This window comes from Bos taurus, chromosome 19 (genome assembly GCF_002263795.3).
Source record: "Bos taurus isolate L1 Dominette 01449 registration number 42190680 breed Hereford chromosome 19, ARS-UCD2.0, whole genome shotgun sequence".
NCBI classification, from domain to species: domain Eukaryota; kingdom Metazoa; phylum Chordata; class Mammalia; order Artiodactyla; family Bovidae; genus Bos; species Bos taurus.
In genome coordinates this window covers 11,216,241-11,235,510 of record NC_037346.1, presented here as the reverse complement: position 1 = coordinate 11,235,510, position 19,270 = coordinate 11,216,241, and the positions used below count along the sequence as shown (strand labels likewise).

At 36.9% G+C, this 19,270-nt stretch overlaps 2 protein-coding genes and 1 pseudogene across 10 annotated transcripts in view; 1 reads left to right on the top strand and 2 right to left on the bottom strand.

The window, feature by feature from the left end:
• Nucleotides 1-6,642, bottom strand: part of BRIP1 (BRCA1 interacting helicase 1) — a 182,143-nt gene extending 175,501 nt beyond the window's left edge. The window contains exons 1-3 of one of the 3 annotated variants that reach the window (XM_024980612.2): nucleotides 5,257-6,642; nucleotides 3,180-3,293; nucleotides 891-1,002 (exon numbers count right to left, since the gene is read on the bottom strand). In XM_024980612.2, coding sequence (XP_024836380.1) covers nucleotides 891-1,002; nucleotides 3,180-3,269 — 202 coding nt within the window. In that variant the 5' untranslated portion in view covers nucleotides 3,270-3,293; nucleotides 5,257-6,642. The remainder of the gene's footprint in view (nucleotides 1-890; nucleotides 1,003-3,179; nucleotides 3,294-5,256) is intronic. The other 2 variants (XM_010815737.4, XM_024980614.2) reach the window with 2 other exon arrangements.
• LOC132343004 (cytochrome c oxidase subunit 7C, mitochondrial-like) lies at nucleotides 1,750-2,125 on the top strand (annotated as a pseudogene).
• An 867-nt stretch (nucleotides 6,643-7,509) lies between the features above and the next one.
• INTS2 (integrator complex subunit 2) overlaps nucleotides 7,510-19,270 on the bottom strand; it is a 56,778-nt gene continuing 45,017 nt past the window's right edge. For all 7 annotated transcript variants that reach the window (XM_059878405.1, XM_005219962.5, XM_059878407.1 and 4 more), the window contains 7 exons: nucleotides 18,719-18,844; nucleotides 14,857-15,055; nucleotides 12,370-12,621; nucleotides 11,911-12,018; nucleotides 11,431-11,536; nucleotides 9,984-10,160; nucleotides 7,510-9,883 (listed from right to left, as the gene is read on the bottom strand). In XM_059878405.1, coding sequence (XP_059734388.1) covers nucleotides 9,714-9,883; nucleotides 9,984-10,160; nucleotides 11,431-11,536; nucleotides 11,911-12,018; nucleotides 12,370-12,621; nucleotides 14,857-15,055; nucleotides 18,719-18,844 — 1,138 coding nt within the window. In that variant the 3' untranslated portion in view covers nucleotides 7,510-9,713. The remainder of the gene's footprint in view (nucleotides 9,884-9,983; nucleotides 10,161-11,430; nucleotides 11,537-11,910; nucleotides 12,019-12,369; nucleotides 12,622-14,856; nucleotides 15,056-18,718; nucleotides 18,845-19,270) is intronic.

Sequence of the window (19,270 nt, the reverse complement as noted above, 5' to 3'; positions counted from 1 at the left end):
TTAACATTTTCACCAAAGACAAACATCAGTAAGAAACAAAGTGGACAACCAAAAGCTTATAAAATATTTACTTTTAATCTTTAATAGTCTTACCAGTAGCAAAAATATTTTTTTAAAAAACATGTATGTGTATATACATGTATATGTATGTGTGTGTATACACACACATATATACAACACATACATACACATACATATCCACAGTTAATTTAAAATTCTCCTAATACTTTAGGTCAAAGCCATCTAATTATGTACCTAAAATGTATCCAATATTGTCTTTCAGATTTATCATATAAAATAGTTTTTCACAAAAGTTAAGTGCTACTTTTTGTTAGTAAATGTGACATGTGTAAGCAAATAAAGCAATGGGAAATAATACAAATCCATAAAAACAATATTACAATAAACTTCTGCTTACTACAGAATTCTCTGGCATCCAAACAAGTAGAAAGATCAACTAGAATTTTTCATGTATTCCATTTTCTAGTGTTATTAGATAAGCAACAATATTAAAGGATTTATTTTTAAAAAGCAATTATTTGTATACGCTATATAATCATGTCAGCCCTATCTCTTGAATCTTTTACATACAAATTATCCTCTAATTATTTTCATAATCATTCTTTAAGTATTCCAAGGTTCTTATGTACAGTATACTCCGAATCATCAAATAAAGGAATAACTTACATTTAAAATTATTTTAGGATTAAATGAACACATTGTGCTAAACTCAAACTCTTAGAAGACCCAGAACTGATTATAAAGAAATATCTTAAAAGAGAATATTTAAATTAGCTAGGACATGGTTGAATTATCCTGGGTAAAAAGTACTTCATCGGATTTTTTTCAGGACCCAATAAGCAACTTGAAAATATCAACCAACTACTTACCACTAAGAGACTGTTGCCATGCTAAAGCAGAACAAAGTAAGGCTAAGCTTTTCCCACTCCCTGTGGGGCTCTCCAATAAACAGTGCTGCTTACTATTTAATCCTCTGACAATCTATGAACACAAAAACAATTTTTTAAATCAATAAACAACATACTTCATTAAAGTCTCTCTCCTTTACAACCACAAGAAGTCTAAGTTGCATGCAGTTCAGGGAACATGGCAACAGCAGCAAGGAGAACTAGAATTTAGTTAAATCTGGAATTTATTCCTTTATTTGTTGTTGTTTAGTCACTAAGTCATGTCTGACTCTTTTGCGACACTATGGACTGCAGCCCGCCAGGCTCCTCTATCCATGGGATTTCCCAGGCAAGAATACTGGAGTGAGTTGCCATTTCCTTCTCCAGGGGATCTCCCTAAACCATGCTTCAAACCCATGTTTCCTGCACTGGCAGGTGGGTTCTTTACCACGGAGCTACCAGGGAAGTCCCCGATTCCTTCATATCTCTCCCTAAAATTATGTTAGACTTAAAGTATATCAAGCAGAAAAGAAACAAAAGCAATTGGTGCCTTACTTATGCAAACACCATCATTTCTATAAAACTAGAATACACTAACATCTTTGATGAAAACTTAATAGAGGACACTGCTGAGAATGTTACAACCACTTTGTACAGAAATTAAAAATTTCTAGTAAAGTTGAAGATACCTAATTCCAGCAATCCAGTCCTAAGTAAATACCTAAAACCTTTCCCAAATGAATATAAGGCAACACATGTAAGTTCATGGCAGCACTGTTTGTAACTGCAAAATAGCGTAAACAATATAAACGTCTATCAAGAGGAAAATGGGCAAATAAAGTTCTAGTATATTAAAACAACAGAATAGTATAAGGAATGAAAATGAGTTATCAATCAATAGGACTCCATCTTAAAAATGATGTTAGACAAGGGAACAAGGTCATGAGGAAAGGAGGGCCTGGTGTGCTGCCGCCATTTCTTCTGCCTTCAGACTCTGCGTCGGCCACAGAACTTCCAACGGTGCTATGATGGGACAGAGCATCTGAAGGTTCACAACCTCTGTGGTTCACAGGAGCCACTGTGACAAGGGTCCGGGGAGGAATCTACCATTTTCAGTGGAAAACAAGTGGCAATTACTAGTTATGAAGACTTTGTACTTTGGATCTCAGTTTGTTTCTCCTTTCTTTATAGTAAGACACCAACTGCTTAAAAAATAATCCATGAAACAAATATGAAAAGGAGCATTTTAAAAAAACACCAGTTCTTGAACTCAACATACTAGATATGTCTATAAATAAACTTATAGCAGAAATTCTTAAAAAGCAATAATAATAATATTAATGTTAAGAAAAAAACCCACAAAATCAAGTTCTCCAGAAAGCTGAGTACAATATCATATCATTGTGCAAAGTTTAAAAATATGTAAAGTATACTCAATATTGTTTATGCATACATGTATATGCAATGTAAGTATAAAAACACGGCTAGAAGAGAAAAAGAACAAATTCGGGATATTAGTTATCTTCTTACTTGTGAAAAGTGAAAAGTGAAAGTGAAGCCGCTCAGTCGTGTCTGACTCTTTACGACTCCATGGACAGTAGCCTACCAGGCTCTGTGGTCCATGGGATTCTCCAGGCAAGAATACTGGAGTGGGCTGCCATTTCCTTCTCCAGGGGATCTTCCCAAACCAAGGATCGAACCCAGGTCTCCTGCATTGCAGACAGATGCTTTACCATCTGAGCCACTAGGTGAAGTGAAATCGCTCAGTCGTGTCCAACTCTTTGTGACCCCATGGACTATAGCCTATCAGACTCCTCCATCCATGGGATTTTCCAGGGAAGAATACTGGAGTGGGGTGCTACTAGGTAAACAAGGTAAAATATGGCAAAACATTAAGATTCAACAAAGCTGGTATGTTGGTTTTACTCATTTGTATATTAAATTCTTATATGATTGAAATATCTCAAAAAATTATGGTGAAAAATATAGTATTCTATATAAAAGATGGTAAATACTTTGTATTTCAAAGTAATTCAGTAAATAGAAGTTTCAGATGAGCTGAAAACATTTTTTAGAATGCTCTCCTTTGCCTCCTAATTTTATATATATAGTCTAGCAGCAACCAGTATTATTTTTCCAAAAGTCAGAGGTTCTTTAATGAACCCAGCAAATCCATCTACTATCTGCAGAAAATATGAAGTAATAGACTCAATGTATGTTATGAATTATAAGCACCTGTATCTTAAGACTTAATTGCTGAAAAACACTTACAGAATTCATCATAGCAAGCTGTGATGGATAAGCTTTACAAGGAAAGTTAATCTTCACCCCACCAATTGTATATTCAGCTGAAGACATCATGCTTTGTTTACTTCAGATTCCTAACTGCAACAGAAATGAAAGTCAATACTGAAATAAGGCTATTCAAAGAAAAACAGATACCTAATACTAGGACAGAAGCCTAGAAATAAAAATTGGAATTAATAAATGTATAAACAAAACGAAAGTAAAAAAATTTCCTACCCTGACAAATCACAGTGGTTAAGAACATGTCTTGGAATCTAACAAATCTGGATTTGCATCCCAATTCTGCCAAAATTGTGGACCAAGAGTTAGGAAGTATAGCTTATAGATCAGGTTCTGACAACTCAGATATTTTAACCTGATCATGTCTCTTCGCTTTTCCAGACTAAGATTCTTATGTGTGTTTGTGTTCTGTGCTCGGTTGTGTCCAAATCTTTGTAACCCTATGGACTGCAGCCTGCCAGGCTCCTCTGTCCACGGGATTTTCCAAGCAAGAATACTGGAGTGAGTTGCCATTTCCTCCTCCAAGGAATCTTCCCCAACCAGGGTTGAACCTGGGTCTCTGGTGTCTCCTGCATTGGTAGGCAGGTTCTTTACCACTGAGCTACCTGGAAAGCCCCTCTTACATGTAATAATCCCTAATTTTAAAATTGTTGTAAGGAAGAAAGTACCTTGGGCACATAATAGGCACTCAATAGTTCTTACTTTAAAGGTCAGTAGGGTATCATGGAAAGATGGGTTTTGAAGAAGGGAAAGCCTAAATTGGAATTCCACAGTGAATCACTTAACCTCACAGAGCCTATTTCTTCATCTGCAAAATGGAGATATCTGCCTGACAGGGTTTTTATGAATATCCGCCAGGCACTGAGTTAAGAATTAAATAAGGTAATGTACAGAATGTGCCTAAACTGCAGTATCTGATACACAGGAAGTGATCTTGTTTAATCCCCACTTCTTATAAACCATATTCTCTTAACCTAGGAGCCAAAGCTGTAATTCAAAGACTGTGATCTCTTGATATTGCATGCAACAGTTTCTGTGCATGACTGCATTTTTTTTTTAAAGAGAAAGTCCATAAATTTCTCATTCCCAGAATATCCTAAGGAAATAATGGAAAACTGAGGAGAAAATGATATACACTGTTATCAACTGAGAAATTATTTGCAGTAGTGAAAAAAAGGTCATTTCGATCTGAGGACAGAGAAATGGTTAAATACCAATTCAACAGATTAGGAAGCCAATAACAACCTTTACGGTAGCTTATGTGTCCCCAGAAAGTTCAGAACCACTATTCTAAGGTATTTTTCAGTTCTAACATTTGGTGTTTCTGTGAAGCTCTGGCAATGAAATCTGGTGGAATCTCATCCCTTAATCTAGGGCTTCCCAGGCGGTGCTAAGGGTAAAGAACAGCCTGCCAATGCAGGAGACATAAGAGACTCAGTTCCATTCCTGGGCTTGGGAAGATCCCCTGGAGGAGCGCGTGGCAACCCATTCCAATATCTGACCTGCAGAATCCCCGTGGACAGAGGAGCCCGGTGGGCTGCTGTCCGTGGAGTCGCAAACAGTCGGAGACGACTGAAGCGACTAAGCAGGCACGCATCCCTTAAACTAAAACAACTCAAGACTGGCCCAGTTTCTCACATAGAACCTAAAAAACCAACCTCCCCGCCAGCCACAGTTGTGGCAACAGGTATCTCAAAATAAGGATGCTTCGCCCACACTGAACAAAGAGGAAACGAACCGACCTGGCTCCAGCCGCCGTCCCCTCCCGCCCGGAGGGAACGCGGGGTCCAGGGCTAAAAACAGACCTCTGCTCTAAGCGCAGGTTCCCCACTCCCCAGGTTTTCTTCCTCATATTCCTTCCTCCCTCAGCAACCTGGGACCCCCGAGACCCTGCTGATCCAGTCAACACCGAAGGGCCGGCAAAACGGGTGGACGATAGCAGAGGGGACCCTCCTCCTGGCCGACGTCGCGCCCTTCCCCCGAGACAGACTTGCCCGCCCTAAGGAAAACCCAAACAACGCAGAATGGGCTCCGATTTCACCGGAGAAAAGGAAGCCGAAACCGACGAGCAAACACAACGGAGCCCTGGCAGAGAAGAAAGGTTCTAGGCTCTCTTCCTCCCGGAGCTGCGACTCCCGGGCCGGTAGAGCGCTCGCGACCGCTTCACCTTTTCTCCACTCCAGCTCTCTGCAGCCCTCTCCACAACACCCGGACGAATTCCCGCCTCCCGCCCCTCAACTCCCCAGCACCCAATCGCCGGGCGAGCTCAGACAACCAATCACTCGCCAAGACCGAAACCAAGCAACCAATCGTGGATCGAGGTCAGGGGGCGCGCACTCTGGCATCCAATGAAAGCCTCCGCAGTAAGAACGGACTCAAGGTCCTCGGCGGCACCGGAAGGGAAACGCCAGAAGCGTGAAGCACTACGGGGAATCCCAAGGAGTTAGGGGAAAGTACTCCGTCTGCTCCGTTGTACTTTTTTGAAACCGGCGACTTAACCTGTGCTTCAGTTGGAAACTCCACGTCTCGTATTTAAAGTCCGTAGACCAAAGGAGAGGAAACACTGTTAAGCCCTTGCTCTTTAAGCGTTCATCCGGGCCCTCCCAGTTCAAATTTCCGAACTTTCCGGAAGCCAGAGTAAATACCCAGGCGGGAATTGGCAGACGGCTGAGCCAAATTAGGCGAGAAGGTTGGATGACAGCTGGCTACAAAACCTCCTGATAATCAAGGCTTTCCCGGGTCCACATTCAACCAGAGATACGCTCTCGAGGTCTCCAGTACCTCCTTTAAGGCTTAATCAGCCTCCTATCCCTCCTAAGACCAATTAGTTGCTAAGAAAGCATACTCCTCAAAGGTAGCGAGAGTTAAACACCATCTCGCCAAATTTTTTAACTCTAGCATAAACTTGGCTTAAAATACTAGTGTTTCAAAAAGCAAAACCAGAGACAGTTTTTCACATCCCATGGAACCAGTTTGGGAGAGAGGTTTGCTGCAGGCAAGCATGTATGCATGCATGCTAAGACGCTTCAGTTGTGCCGACTCTTTGCAACCCCAAGGACTGTAGCCCGCCAGGCTCCTCTGTCCATGGGACTCCCCAGGCAAGAGTATTTGGCAGGCGGGAGCAGTGAAAGGCGAGTTGATTCGTTTGCCTCCCTTTGTTTTACTACATCTTCCCAAAATGACAAAACTTAGTCAATAAAACTAAATTCTACCCTTTGCAAATTCAGGCTCAGAACTTTATCCTAAAAAAGTTATCTAGGACTTCCGTGGTGGTCCAGTGGTTAAGAATCTGCCTGTTAGAGAAATTTTAAAAAACTTTTGACAAAGCACTGCCAATGCAGGAGAGATGGATTGGATCCCTGGTCGGGGGAACTCTGATCCCACATACATGGGAGGAACTAACTAAGCGGGCAAGCCACAGTAACTGAGCCCTGGCTTCAACTAAGACCTGAGATAGCCAAAAATAAAAAAAAATTTTTTTAAGTAATCTAAAAGAAAAGTAATAACACCTCAATTGATAATAGTGCCTATTCTAATACTGAAAAATAACCATATTCTAATACTTAAAAAAAAAAAAAATCGGAGAAGGCAATGGCACTCCACTCCAGTACTCTTGCCTGGAAAATCCCCTGGATGGAGCCTGGTAGGCTGCAGTCCATGGGGTCGCTAAGAGTCAGACATGACTGAGCGACTTCACTTTCACTTTTCACTTTGATGCATTGGAGAAGGAAATGGCAACCCACTCCAGTGTTCTTGCCTGGAGAATCCCAGGGACAGGGGAGCCTGGTGGGCTGCCGTCTATGGGGTCACACAGAGTCGGACACGACTGAAGTGACTTAGCAGCAGCAATACTTAAAAATAACCATATACGTCCCAGTCTAGTACTAATGTGCTAAGTCACTTCAGTCGTGTCCGACTCTCCGTAACCCCATGGACTGTAGTCCCCAGGCTTCTCTGTCCGTGGGATTTTCCAGGCATGAATACTAGAGTGGGTTGCCATTTCCTCCTCAGGGGAATCTTCCCAACCCAGAGATAGAACCTGTATCTCTTACATCTCCTGCACTGGCAAGCAAGTTCTTTACCATTAGCGCCACCTGGGAAGTCACAGTACTAAAAGGGAGATGGTTATATCAATTCAATCATTATGGAGTCAATAAAATAATTATAAGAACCAAACAACTTGCAAAAAGTTTCCATATAAAGCTAAATGAAAAAAGACAAATAAATGCTAAACTGGGTATTATGAGTTCCACTATTTGAAAATACATGTGCATAAGCAAAGATGAAGGAAAAGTACCGCAAAAATGTCATTTATTAAGTCAGCAGTAAGGAGGATAATTTATAAAAGTAAATTATTAAATACCTTCAAATTATTAGTTTGCTTTTACAAAATTTTTAAAATATTAAAATCTTTAAGTACTGATAATTACTCCAGAGTAATTAGTATGATTTTCCTCTCATAAGTCCCTAAGGCTCTCAACTGACTCTCACCTTGTATTGCCTTTTGATGTATGCAGCATAACAGAACGGGGTACACAGGCTCTGGAACCACAGAGTCCTGGATTCCAGTCCCTTGAACGGTTCCTTTCAGGTTAATAGCAGTGAAATAAAACACAAAAACTACAAGTTCATTTGATAAAGAATATGAATGTTTATAAACCAATATTCAAAATAGCTGCACACATCTTTTCTTCACTTGAATAAAAAAAAATCACATTGTGACAAATTTTATAACCTTAACTTAAAATACATGAATATTAACATTTACTAATATTTACATATTTTATTTACATCATCAACAAACCTGATGAAAAACAGCATATGTTATTATTTTTAACACAGCAGGTTTTGACCAGTCTTTGAAAATTGATCCAGGAATGTGCACTGCATTTAGTTAGAAAACATATTTCAACCTTTTCTGACTCCTAGAGGTTACCTACTCACACAAAATATTCCAAAACCTCAGTTTAAACAAAAGGAAACAAATAGGAGCAGTTGTATTGAATCTTAAAAGACTATAAAACTGCCTTGTTTAAAAATATGGAAGTTCTTAGTTTGTTTTTAAGTGTATGCCTTTGTTTTTTGCATCAAAATTATTTAATTGAACTTTAAGCATCTAATAAAAGTTATAAATACTCTCATCTATGATACTGTGCACTTCAAGATTCGAAACAGATACAAATTAGTTCTTATGTAATACCCTTATGAGGTAGGGCCAGTAGTAATCCCATTTTACAAAGAAGGAAAATGAAATGTGACTATTTCCTAGTGAAAAGGCTAAAATTAAATTTTTTTCTTAAAAACCACACTTTCTGATTAGCCTTCCTTATTTCTTTTATAAGGGAAGAGGTCTGTTTCAAGTGGGATGGGAAAGAGGGGTTCATTCAGATATTTCTCAGAAAACAAAGAGAAGTACCTTCTACACTGGATACTTCATTAAGGAAAAAAACAAGGATTATGGATTAACTGAATGCATCTACCTAATCAATGGACATTACTAACAGAGGACTGCAAAATCCTTCCACAACACAGAATTTTCCCCGTTTTAATTTTTCCTGAGGTCCAAACACGACAGATTAGTTCAAAATCTTCTCAAATTATGATGTGAATTATAGTCCTGAAATCAAACCAAGAGTTCTTTAATCCAGTGGGTTTTATTGCTCTAAACTTCAATGAGATTCCAATGGATTTCCCCCTCTGACCATTATAAAAATAAACTTTAAAAAAAACTAAATGAGACCTCTTTTCAGGTTAGTCTCTACACAAAGATGTTTCTGTAAACTCTTAAGCCAGTATCTTAAAATTCCAAATTATTCAAGTATCTCTTTAAACATATGGCTTCATATATTAGTAAAAATTGAAGCAAATACGTAAAATCTTTAAATCCTCATCTGTACGTCCACGGAAGTCATTTACAAAAAGCTGTTTGCCTATTTTAAAGCCTTTCTCAATACTGTTTCTTGAGAACTGGAATTCCATCTTGCTATTACTATTCCATTCATTACTATTATTACTTGCATTGCAAGTTTTAGAGATTTCTATTGTTTAAAACTCCTAATTTTCCCTCAATTCCCCCTTCCCTTTTTCTCTCTCTCATCACTGCATCACTGTACTGTTACTAGCTGATGGTTAAATAACCACAGGCTTATTAATAAGATATTAAATTAAAGGCATGGTAGTTTTTCTTCACTTCAAAAGCTTAATACAAGACCATATTCACTTTTTCAGTAATGATTCTTAAATGCGCTGCCAACAGAAAAAGAAAAGCTCAGTTGCTACAAAAAAACATACCAGCAAAGTAGATCCAAAGAACTGCCAATCAAATACAAGCAAGCATAATTCTCAAGAGAGTTCTAAACTGTATTCATGGTGAATTTAATCATTTTAGTGATTCCAAGATGCTTCTGTTCCCATTCAGTTTAGTTGTTATAAGATGCATGTTCGTGTTGGGTATATGCAGCAAACAGCTTCATTTTTTAGTTTTAAGTTTGTTCTTTGTTAAATTCCACTAACACTCATGTTTATTATTTCAATTACTGTGCTTTCAATGCAATGACAGAGCTGTACATCAGGATCCATGCTTCCAGTGTCCCTAGGTCCATTTTTATAAGATGGATCTTTACTGATACCAGACCATCCACCTGGTTTCTCCTTTATTTGTTGAAGACCTAAAAACATAAGGAAGAATAATTCAGGCAAATCTGGAAAGGATTTGGACCTTTCTGCCTGAGGTATTTAAACAACTCTTGAAAAGAAGTTACTACTTACGTGTAATAATTGGATCAATGTCTCTTGTCTGAGTGGCAACATCAGAGGCACAAACTTGCCCTATTTGGATCAGCAAAGACATAATATCTTCATACAGTGGAGGAAATGCTCGACAAAAAGAGACCAAACTTGGCAGAGTTGGCATGAAAAAAGCATATCGCTTAGCCTGTGTTAAAACTGTTGGAAAGAAATGAAACAGAATTTTCACAGATATAAATTCAACCTACATGGCCTATATTGTATACTAAGCACCATGCTCTGTGCTAAGAATACTAAGTTTTCTAAGACACAGCCAGCCCCTGCCTTCAGGGAGCTCAAAATCCAGCAGTCAGCCATTATCTAACACATAAATGCTTATGTCCAAGCGCTGTTATAGGTGCATGACATACACTGTTTCATTTAAATCTCACAATACTATAAATGAAAAAGTATCTTTATGATACTTATTTAATATACAAGAAAACTCTTAAATAAACCTTACATTAAGAAGCTATTCAACTCCAGTTAGCAGTGGGGTGGAAAGACAACTCAGGCAGTTTAAGTTCCTAACCACTGTAAATAGTATAACGTGAAGTGGATATGATGGAACGAAAAATGAATAAATTATTATCAGCACTGACAAAGTATATGAAATTGACTGAAACATAACTTTTAAAGATTGAATTATATTTCATATCTTTTAAAACAGTGTATTTTCATTCCATTTTACTTAACAACCTGGAAGATGGTTAAAATGCTGGGGTACATTTTAGAACTTAAGGAAACAACTAATATATTAATCTCTTATGTATACCTATGATTATATTTCTCTGGAACTCTAAGCATTTGCAATAAATTATAACTTGTTTTCTAATGACATAATTACATTCAGAAAGCAGACCTGATTTCCATTTACAAAATTTGTACTGCTTAGTATATTTACTGTAAATCTATATATGCTGCTGCTGCTGCTGCTAAGTCGCTCCAGTCGTGTCCGACTCTGTGCGACCCCAGAGACGGCAGCCCACCAGGCTCCCCTGTCCCAGGGATTCTCCAGGCAAGAACACTGGAGTGGGTTGCCATTTCCTTCTCCAATGCATCAAAGTGAAAAGTGAAAGTGAAGTCGCTCAGTCATGTCCGACTCTAGCGACCCCATGGGCTGCAGCCCACCAGGCTCCTCTGTCCATGGGATTTTCCAGGCAAGAGTACTGGAGTGGGGTGCCATTGCCTTCTCCGAACTCTATATATAGTCATTGTCAAAAGTGAAAGATACAACTTGCCTACCTATTCATCCCCTCTATACTGTACATCACATTTGTCACAGAGAAATTTTCAAAAAGAATAACTCAAAATTATTGCATAAATTAAACTACCAGTGAAGCAGAAAATGTGGTGTAAGTAAATTCAGAAAAAATATGTACTACTTTATGTTAGAAATTTTTGTTATTGATGCCCATTAGATACACACCTGTTAGCAAAGTTCCCATGACATTGACAGCTAAGCGAGCCACAGTCAGTGACTTTGGTAATGCATACTGGATACACAAGTGAGAAAGCAACTGGATAGCAAATATCTGTAACACAAAATCCAAATGTTACATGTTTCTGAAGAGGGTCTTTGCATGTCTGTGTGCATGCTAAGTTGCTTCAGTCATGTCTGACTCTTTGCAACCCTTTGGACTGCACCCTGCCAGGGCCTCTGTCCATGGGATTTTCCAGACAAGAATACTGGAGTGGGTTGCCATGCCCTTTTCTAGCGGATCTTCCCGACCCAGGGATCGAACCTGTATCTTTATGTCTCCTGCATTAGCAGGCGGTTTCTTTACCACTAGCACCATGTGGGAAGCCTAAAGAAAGTCTTTAAATATTAAAAACTTAAAATAGTTTATATAACCAGGAAGATTAAAGGAAGGTCAAAATTGTCCTAAAGTTCCAAAATGCTCATTACCTGTTTTTCAAGTTCTGGCTGTGCAATTAGCTCAGGTATGAAATCCAGACAGATATGCATAGATGGAATACCTGCGACCGTCAGAGGCAAAAGTTCACAGGGATAACCCTATCTCAACAAGAAAGGGGGGAAAAGTTAGAAATAAAATAACTATAAGTCAAATACAGATAAAAATACAAAAGGTTTCACTTCCTTGATGTAACAGTTGCTCAGGAGGCTACAATGCCCTCCATGTTTCCTGGCATTTCACCTCTCTGATGCACTAAGATAGAGATAAATTATACAAACACTTTATCAGGCTAAAACCAAATTTTTAAAAATCTTGATTTTTCTCCATATTGCAAAGAACCATGATCATTTGCATGACCTCCAGTTCTAAATGATCCTATTAATTTAGCAATTCACAACTACCCCCAAAAACAAAGTTCAACCAAAGAGCATCATTCTTTGAAACCAGACCTGAAAGTGAACAAGCTTAGCAATGTTGGGATCCGCGATGTACATTTGGTGCAACAGGCAACAGATAAGGCACTGAACTTCTCGAAGGTTACAGAGCAAATTGTCTTCTCCTTCCTCCGTTCCCTTATTTGGAGCGCTGGCAGTAATGACACTTTGAACATTCCTTAGCAAGCTGTCTGGATTGACCCCCTTTGCCTTCTCCTCTTCAGTAGGTAAGCAGATCTCCAAGAGAATCTGGACAGCTGCACTATCCTACAAACAAGTAAAACACAGAAAACTGAAGAAGTTTCTGGAAGTTTGATTTGTTTTCACATAAAGTGATGCGATAAAAACAAATAACTCTCTCTTTAAAACACAAAGAGCAAAAGTGAACAATCTATACTCCAGTGGTTCTCAGCATTTTTAGGGCCATGAACTCTTTTAAGAATCTGAAGGAGGACTTCCCTGGTGGCGCAGTGGATAAGAATCTGCCTGTCAGTGCAGGGGACATGGGTTTGAACCCTGGTCCGGGAAGATGCCACATGCAGCAGAGAAACTAAGCCCCTGCACCCCAGCTACTGGCCCCGCCGTGCCCAGAGCCTGTGCTCTGCAACAAGAGAAGCCACCACAATGAATGGTAGCCCCCCATCACCACAACTAGAGAAATCTCACACATGGTAATGAAGATCCAGTGCAGCTAAAAATGAGTAAATAAATAAAATAAAATTTTTAAAAATCTGAAGGAAGCTACATGCCACCCTCTTAGCATAAATATTAACATATGGCATAATTTCAAAGTGCTCTCACACATCTCCAATAAAGATCCATGGACTGCAGTTTACTACTACAAGAGTATTCTAATTCAGTATCATCCAAAATGGACCCTAGACAAAAAGTGACTATTACCAGAATCTCTTCCTTCCTCCTAAATTCCTACTTCGCCCAGGATGTCCTGTATTCTTCTTTTGTTCCTCACCTCTGAAGATGGTGATTAATAATCAGTGTCTAAAAGCCATTCCCCTAAGCTCTTCTCCTTTTTAATTTGAAGATGGACTTTTTAAGGCTCAGGAAAGATTCTGCCTCACCATCCATACCATCTGTACAACTCACTGTTGCTCAGTCTACAAGTTTGTGTGTCATTTCATAGAAAAGGAGTTTCTTGAGGGGCAATCTGTTTAATGGCCCTACCTATAAGGGAGAGCTATAATTGAAGGAAGAAAAAGAAAATGAATACATAACATGCATCTCTGAAACACAGCCACTGCCTAGGACAGAAGAAGACAATTACTCCATCTAACTGTGTAAGGACCTGATTATAAACTCAGGTTAGCCTTACATTATAATCATTTATAAAGTATATTTTATAATCATTCTTGAGGGGGGTTGGGTTATTACTGTTCTGCATTATTTTTGTTTACACACTCTGGAACCAGCCTGCCCAAGCTCGAATCCTATTAATAGCTTCCCTACTTACTAAATACATAACCTTGAGCATGTCATTTAACCTCTTTGAATCTCATTTTCCTACTCTGCAAAAGTGGAGATAATACTCCATAACTTATAGGTTGGTTGTAAAGATTAAATGAGTTAATACACATAAAAAACTCAAAATAGTACCCACCATATAATAAGCATTATATAAATGGTAGCTATTACCATCTTCAATCCCTTCTCTGAAACTCTTGAGTGTCAGATTTATTTTAGAACTCAGATTTTTTTTTTCTGTATTGTTATATAATACCCACAGCAGAGACTAAGACAGTATACTGTAATCAAATGTATTTCTGCAGCAAAACATACCAATTTTCATATTAAGTGGGATAAAGGCCATAAATAGCTTCAGATCAAGTTTTGTCACATTAATTCAGGTCAAGTTTTGTCACAAACAAGGTCCTATCAGGTCAGGTTTTTCTGCCAACTGAATTACCAGAAAAAATGCTTCAGTTTTCATAGCTTTCGTGGATTTCTGTATCACAGATAAGGGATTGTGGATCTATATTATTACTCTAATTCCCCTTATTGCCAATGAAAAATTTTTGGAAAATATTTCAAACTAAGAAAACATTTCTCTTATGAAGACCTCTAACTGCTTAACATTCAACCATCTCATATGCCCTGCAAAAATTACTACTTAAGGCTTTAATAAATTCTACTTTGTTAAAAACCTTTTCTAAGAAACATTAACTTATGTTGTCATAGTATTTACCACTGCCTGACATTTTATTACATATATATACTTCTTGTCTGTCTCTACCATTTGGTTTTATTTCCCATTATTTGATTTTAAGAAATAAAAGTCTTATATTTTATTAAAATGTAAATCTCAATGACTATTAAATATCATGAAGATTATTCCCCATTTTAAAATAATAAAGTCCATCTGACATTTAGAAGCAAAGGTAACCCCATTATAAGTTCTATAATAAAATTGATGTACAATATGTTACCACTGTATTTTCTAAATACAGGGAAGCCATTGCCCTTTTTGATTAGATTTTACTTTATTACCTGAGCAGCCAGTAATGCATTTTTCAGTTCTTCTCTGGTAACTTCTGGGCCATCGGTTTGTCCAATTAAACCTATCGTATTATTCTGAGAAGGCCTATCTTGCTCTGCTGTTTCCTTCAGATGAGCACTAAGGTAGGCTTTGGATGCCAGAAGATATCCGTTCAACATGTGCAGAGTAATATCCATCAATGGGGGGCATCTACACAAAGGAAGAAGAAAAGAAAAAATACATGAGAACAAATAAAAATTTTTAAATTAGCCAGAACATGATGAATCAGCTTATATAATCAGAAAAACCTGAACAGTACCTGAAAACCTAAAGAGCAGAAAAGTTACACTTTTCCCACTGAAATATTCATTCTCAAAATGAAAGCTTAACACATGTAATTCTCTATACTTTGTATGAATAGTATTATCTATTTCATTTCATCAGCTAAACCAAATATAATGTATGACCTAGAAAAAAAGGCATTCTTTTTTTATAAAATAATGGCACTACCAATAAATCTCTTAGCTATGAGTCTGCAAGGCCACAGTCCTCAAAGGGAAACAGTCTAATGTACAAAATTTTATATTTAAAATAGATAACCAACAAGGACCTACTGTATAGCACAGGGAATGCTGCTCAATATTCTGTAATAACCTAATTGAGAAAAGAATTTGAAAAAGAATAGATACATATATAACTGAATCACTTTGCTGTACATCTGAAACTAACACAACATTGCTAATCAACTATGCTCCAACATAAAGTACAAAATTTTTACAAAGAGCGAAGTACTCAATTATTGATAAGATGAAGGAGATTAGATATATAGAATATTTATTCATTCTACTACTGTTTATTCTTTGGAGCAAGACAACTCGGTATTTCAAGAACACTTAAACCACTTGACGGTATGTTATTTACTGAGCCTTAGTTTCCTCAACTAAAAAATAAATATTCATTCCTCAAAAACTGTTATAAATTAAGGTTAAATGAGATAAGAATAGATATAAGAATTACATGTAAAAAAGGAAACCAAAAGATACATCAGTAAGCACTAAAATATTAAAAAGTCAAACCCTTAGAAAAACTTGACAACGCCACTTCCCAGCCTGTCACAAACTGCGCATGTGTGCATAGAGGCAGTACAGCTCTGCTTTTAACTGTGAAACACCAGAAACAGCTTAAATGTCCATCAACATGTCAACAGTTTTTCTGAAATGTTCAAATTATCTATAATAAAAAATGCATGTATTAACCGTGAAAAAATAATGTGAACAGTTAAATAAGCCATGGCAATGTTCCCAGAATTGAAATATTTATTTTTTAAAAAGTCCTAAACTCCACCAGACATTCTGATCAGAGTTTCTGGAAGACAGGCATATATATATGGAATACTAATCTATATATGGAATACTATGCAGCAACTAAACAATGAGGAGGAGCTATGTAAACTCATATGGAAAACATGTTGAAAATGGTAGGTTTAAAACATAATAATAATAATAAAGCCTACCAAAAACCATTTAATTTTTTAAAACCGCCCAAAACGAAAAAGTAAATATTTCTATTTATAAATTTGCAAATGCTTGGAAAGTGAAGCTCCTAACACACCATTATGACAATAAAGTTCCTTCTGGAGATGGAATTAGGATTGGTCAAAAGGACAAAGAATAATTCTCTTCTAAAAATGTCAGCATGATAGGAGAGAACACGACTTTCCACTGTACACCTTTTCCTTCTTATTAATCTACTTGTTTGTGTACTTTTTAATATATATTGTGAAAACTTTTACGTTTACATTAAAAAAGGGAATATTTTAGTGAACCTAAGAACCCCTCAGCCAGCCAGCAACAGTTATCTACACATCACATGCCTTACTCAGACCCCCACATCCATTTTACCTACATAACCACTGGTTAGTTCAAAGAAAATCCAAAATGCCATATCTCTTTATATTGTTCATGTTTAAAAACCATCTGAATGACCACTTGGGAAAAAATTAAATTTTAAAAAAGTGAACAAAATTAAAAGGCAAAACAATAGAACAATAAAAGAAAAAACTGCATTCTATATACAAAGAGCTGATATCCATTATACATAAAGAGCTTTTTAAATAAAAAAAGGTAAGCATTCCAATAGAAAACTAGGCTAGAGTATAAAGTAATAAATATATTAAAATATCCAATCTAACGAAAATATAAATTTAAATAGAAATTGATTTTTCACTTATCAAATTGGAAAATATTACGTGAAATGGTATAGGAAATTATACAATAGCAAACACCCACTATGGGAATGTAAACTGGTTCAGCCTTTCCAGATGGTGGAATAAAAACATGAATCAAAAGACTTGAAAATGAGCATGTTCCATTTTTAAGAATCAATTCTTAGGAAATAATTCACACCAATTACCACAGCACTAAAAATAATTAACAAAAAAAAATGGAAATAAAATATCCAACAATAAGGAACTGAGTAAAGAATATCTATTAAAATGAGAAAAAGTTAAACAAGTTACAAAGTGCAAGATCCAGACTACAAAAACATTTACTATGTTAATGGCAGCATAAATTAACAACTTCCTGAACAACTGGAGGTGATTTAGGTGAAAAGTTACCTAGTTAAGTGGATTTTTAACAATGGTAAATTGTCTTAGAAGTGGCTCTTCTCTAGAAGCGTTCTTCACTCTTGTTTCCTTTTTAAGTATCCATAAATAGATACTTAATATCATTTATATTGTTTATTCTTCTGACTCCTCATCCCTCTCAGACCCTGATCTTACCAAACTGTATCTGATTTATTCTGCAGATGTTGTCACTTCAAGAATGTCATCCCCAGGATTAAAGACAGATGAGTATGGCAGACTGTACCCTAGTTAGTCTTCTTTACACCAGCTTCTTTCCCTCTAAATCATCTAGCATGAACTTTCTCTTCTCAAGTTATCACCTAAATGATCTCTTTAGCCTAACACTCAAGGCCCTCAGTAGTCTGACCTTAACCTAACATTCAACTCTAAAGTGTATTCTCAAAAATTCAGCCTTCCACTCAAGCCTTTTTCTCGCTGGCTTTTATACTTTTGCTCACACTATTCTTTTCCTCAAGATAACTTTTTTGACCATCTACACCCCGTCGTTACAGTTTCTGTTCATCTAAACTCTATTTCTATTCTTCAAAACACAAGTCTCATCTCCTCCTAAAACTTTTAACAGCATTCATTTACTACACCATTCATATGCATGTGACCATATTATTTAACTTTTCAGGTATGGGTTTTATTTCCCCATACAGGTGACAATCACTTTAAAGGAAGACCCCTCAACTTGTATATCTTTGCTATTATTTAGCTGAGCAATTAGAAATTCAAATATTAATAATGAGGACTAATTAATTCCATCTCTTGAGGTGAAGTTACTCAAAGAAACTGATTAAGTTCAGCCACTGGCAAGGAATTATACACAAACGTGGAACAAATGAAGCTAACCTCACAACTGAGGATTCCAAAAAGATCACAGTTTTAATGCATGCAACAGTTCACAATAAGCCAATTTCTTTAAAGGTTTTTTCAACAATGGTAGCAGAAACAATATTTTTTTCCACTACCTTGACTCTGAAAGAATAGCCACTATTGAGGGCTGTGAAAACCAAGGATGATATTTTCTTAAAGCTAGTGTTATTAATCACATATTAAATATTAAAGTGAAGTTCATGAATATAGACAACAACAACAAAAAGAACCAAAAGCAAAAACCTCACAGGTCATACTTCCAGGTTATCTGCAAGCACACTAAGATGTAAGTTTAAACTGAATTTCTTCAATTTTCTTTGACTCTCCAAAGCATAAACTCTATAGTAAAAATGAAACTCAACACATACCTGTATACCCTCTGATCACATCTTAGCACAATGAGAGGATCTATCATCAGGTCATTCTGAGTATACTTTTGCTGTCGTACAGACTTTATTGATGGTTGAAGTGCGTTAACTGTCATTACCCACAGCCTGATGAGAAAATAATCACATGTTCAAAAACAGCTATATCATAATTGAAACCTGTAGCCATGTTAGAAAGCTACATTCAGGGAAAAAATACAGAACAGGTGTAAATGAACTTGGGAAAATTAAAACCTATTAAAAAATCTTCACAGTTCTAATAGAATAATCATTGCATATAAAATGAAAATTTGAGTTAAAACCTCAGTTATACTGTACTTGCTATATGACTGTATAAGTCATGGAGATTCCTGAACTTATTTCTCCTCTGTAAGATATGAAAATACCTATAAATGAAACTATATCCACCAAAGCACTTTGAAGCTGTAACTGGCCCCATAAATTGTCATTGTTCTATACTTATCACCAGAGAATCTCAATGTGAGATGCCACTATGAGGTTAGACATCAATAAACCATAAAAGTGGTTACTAAC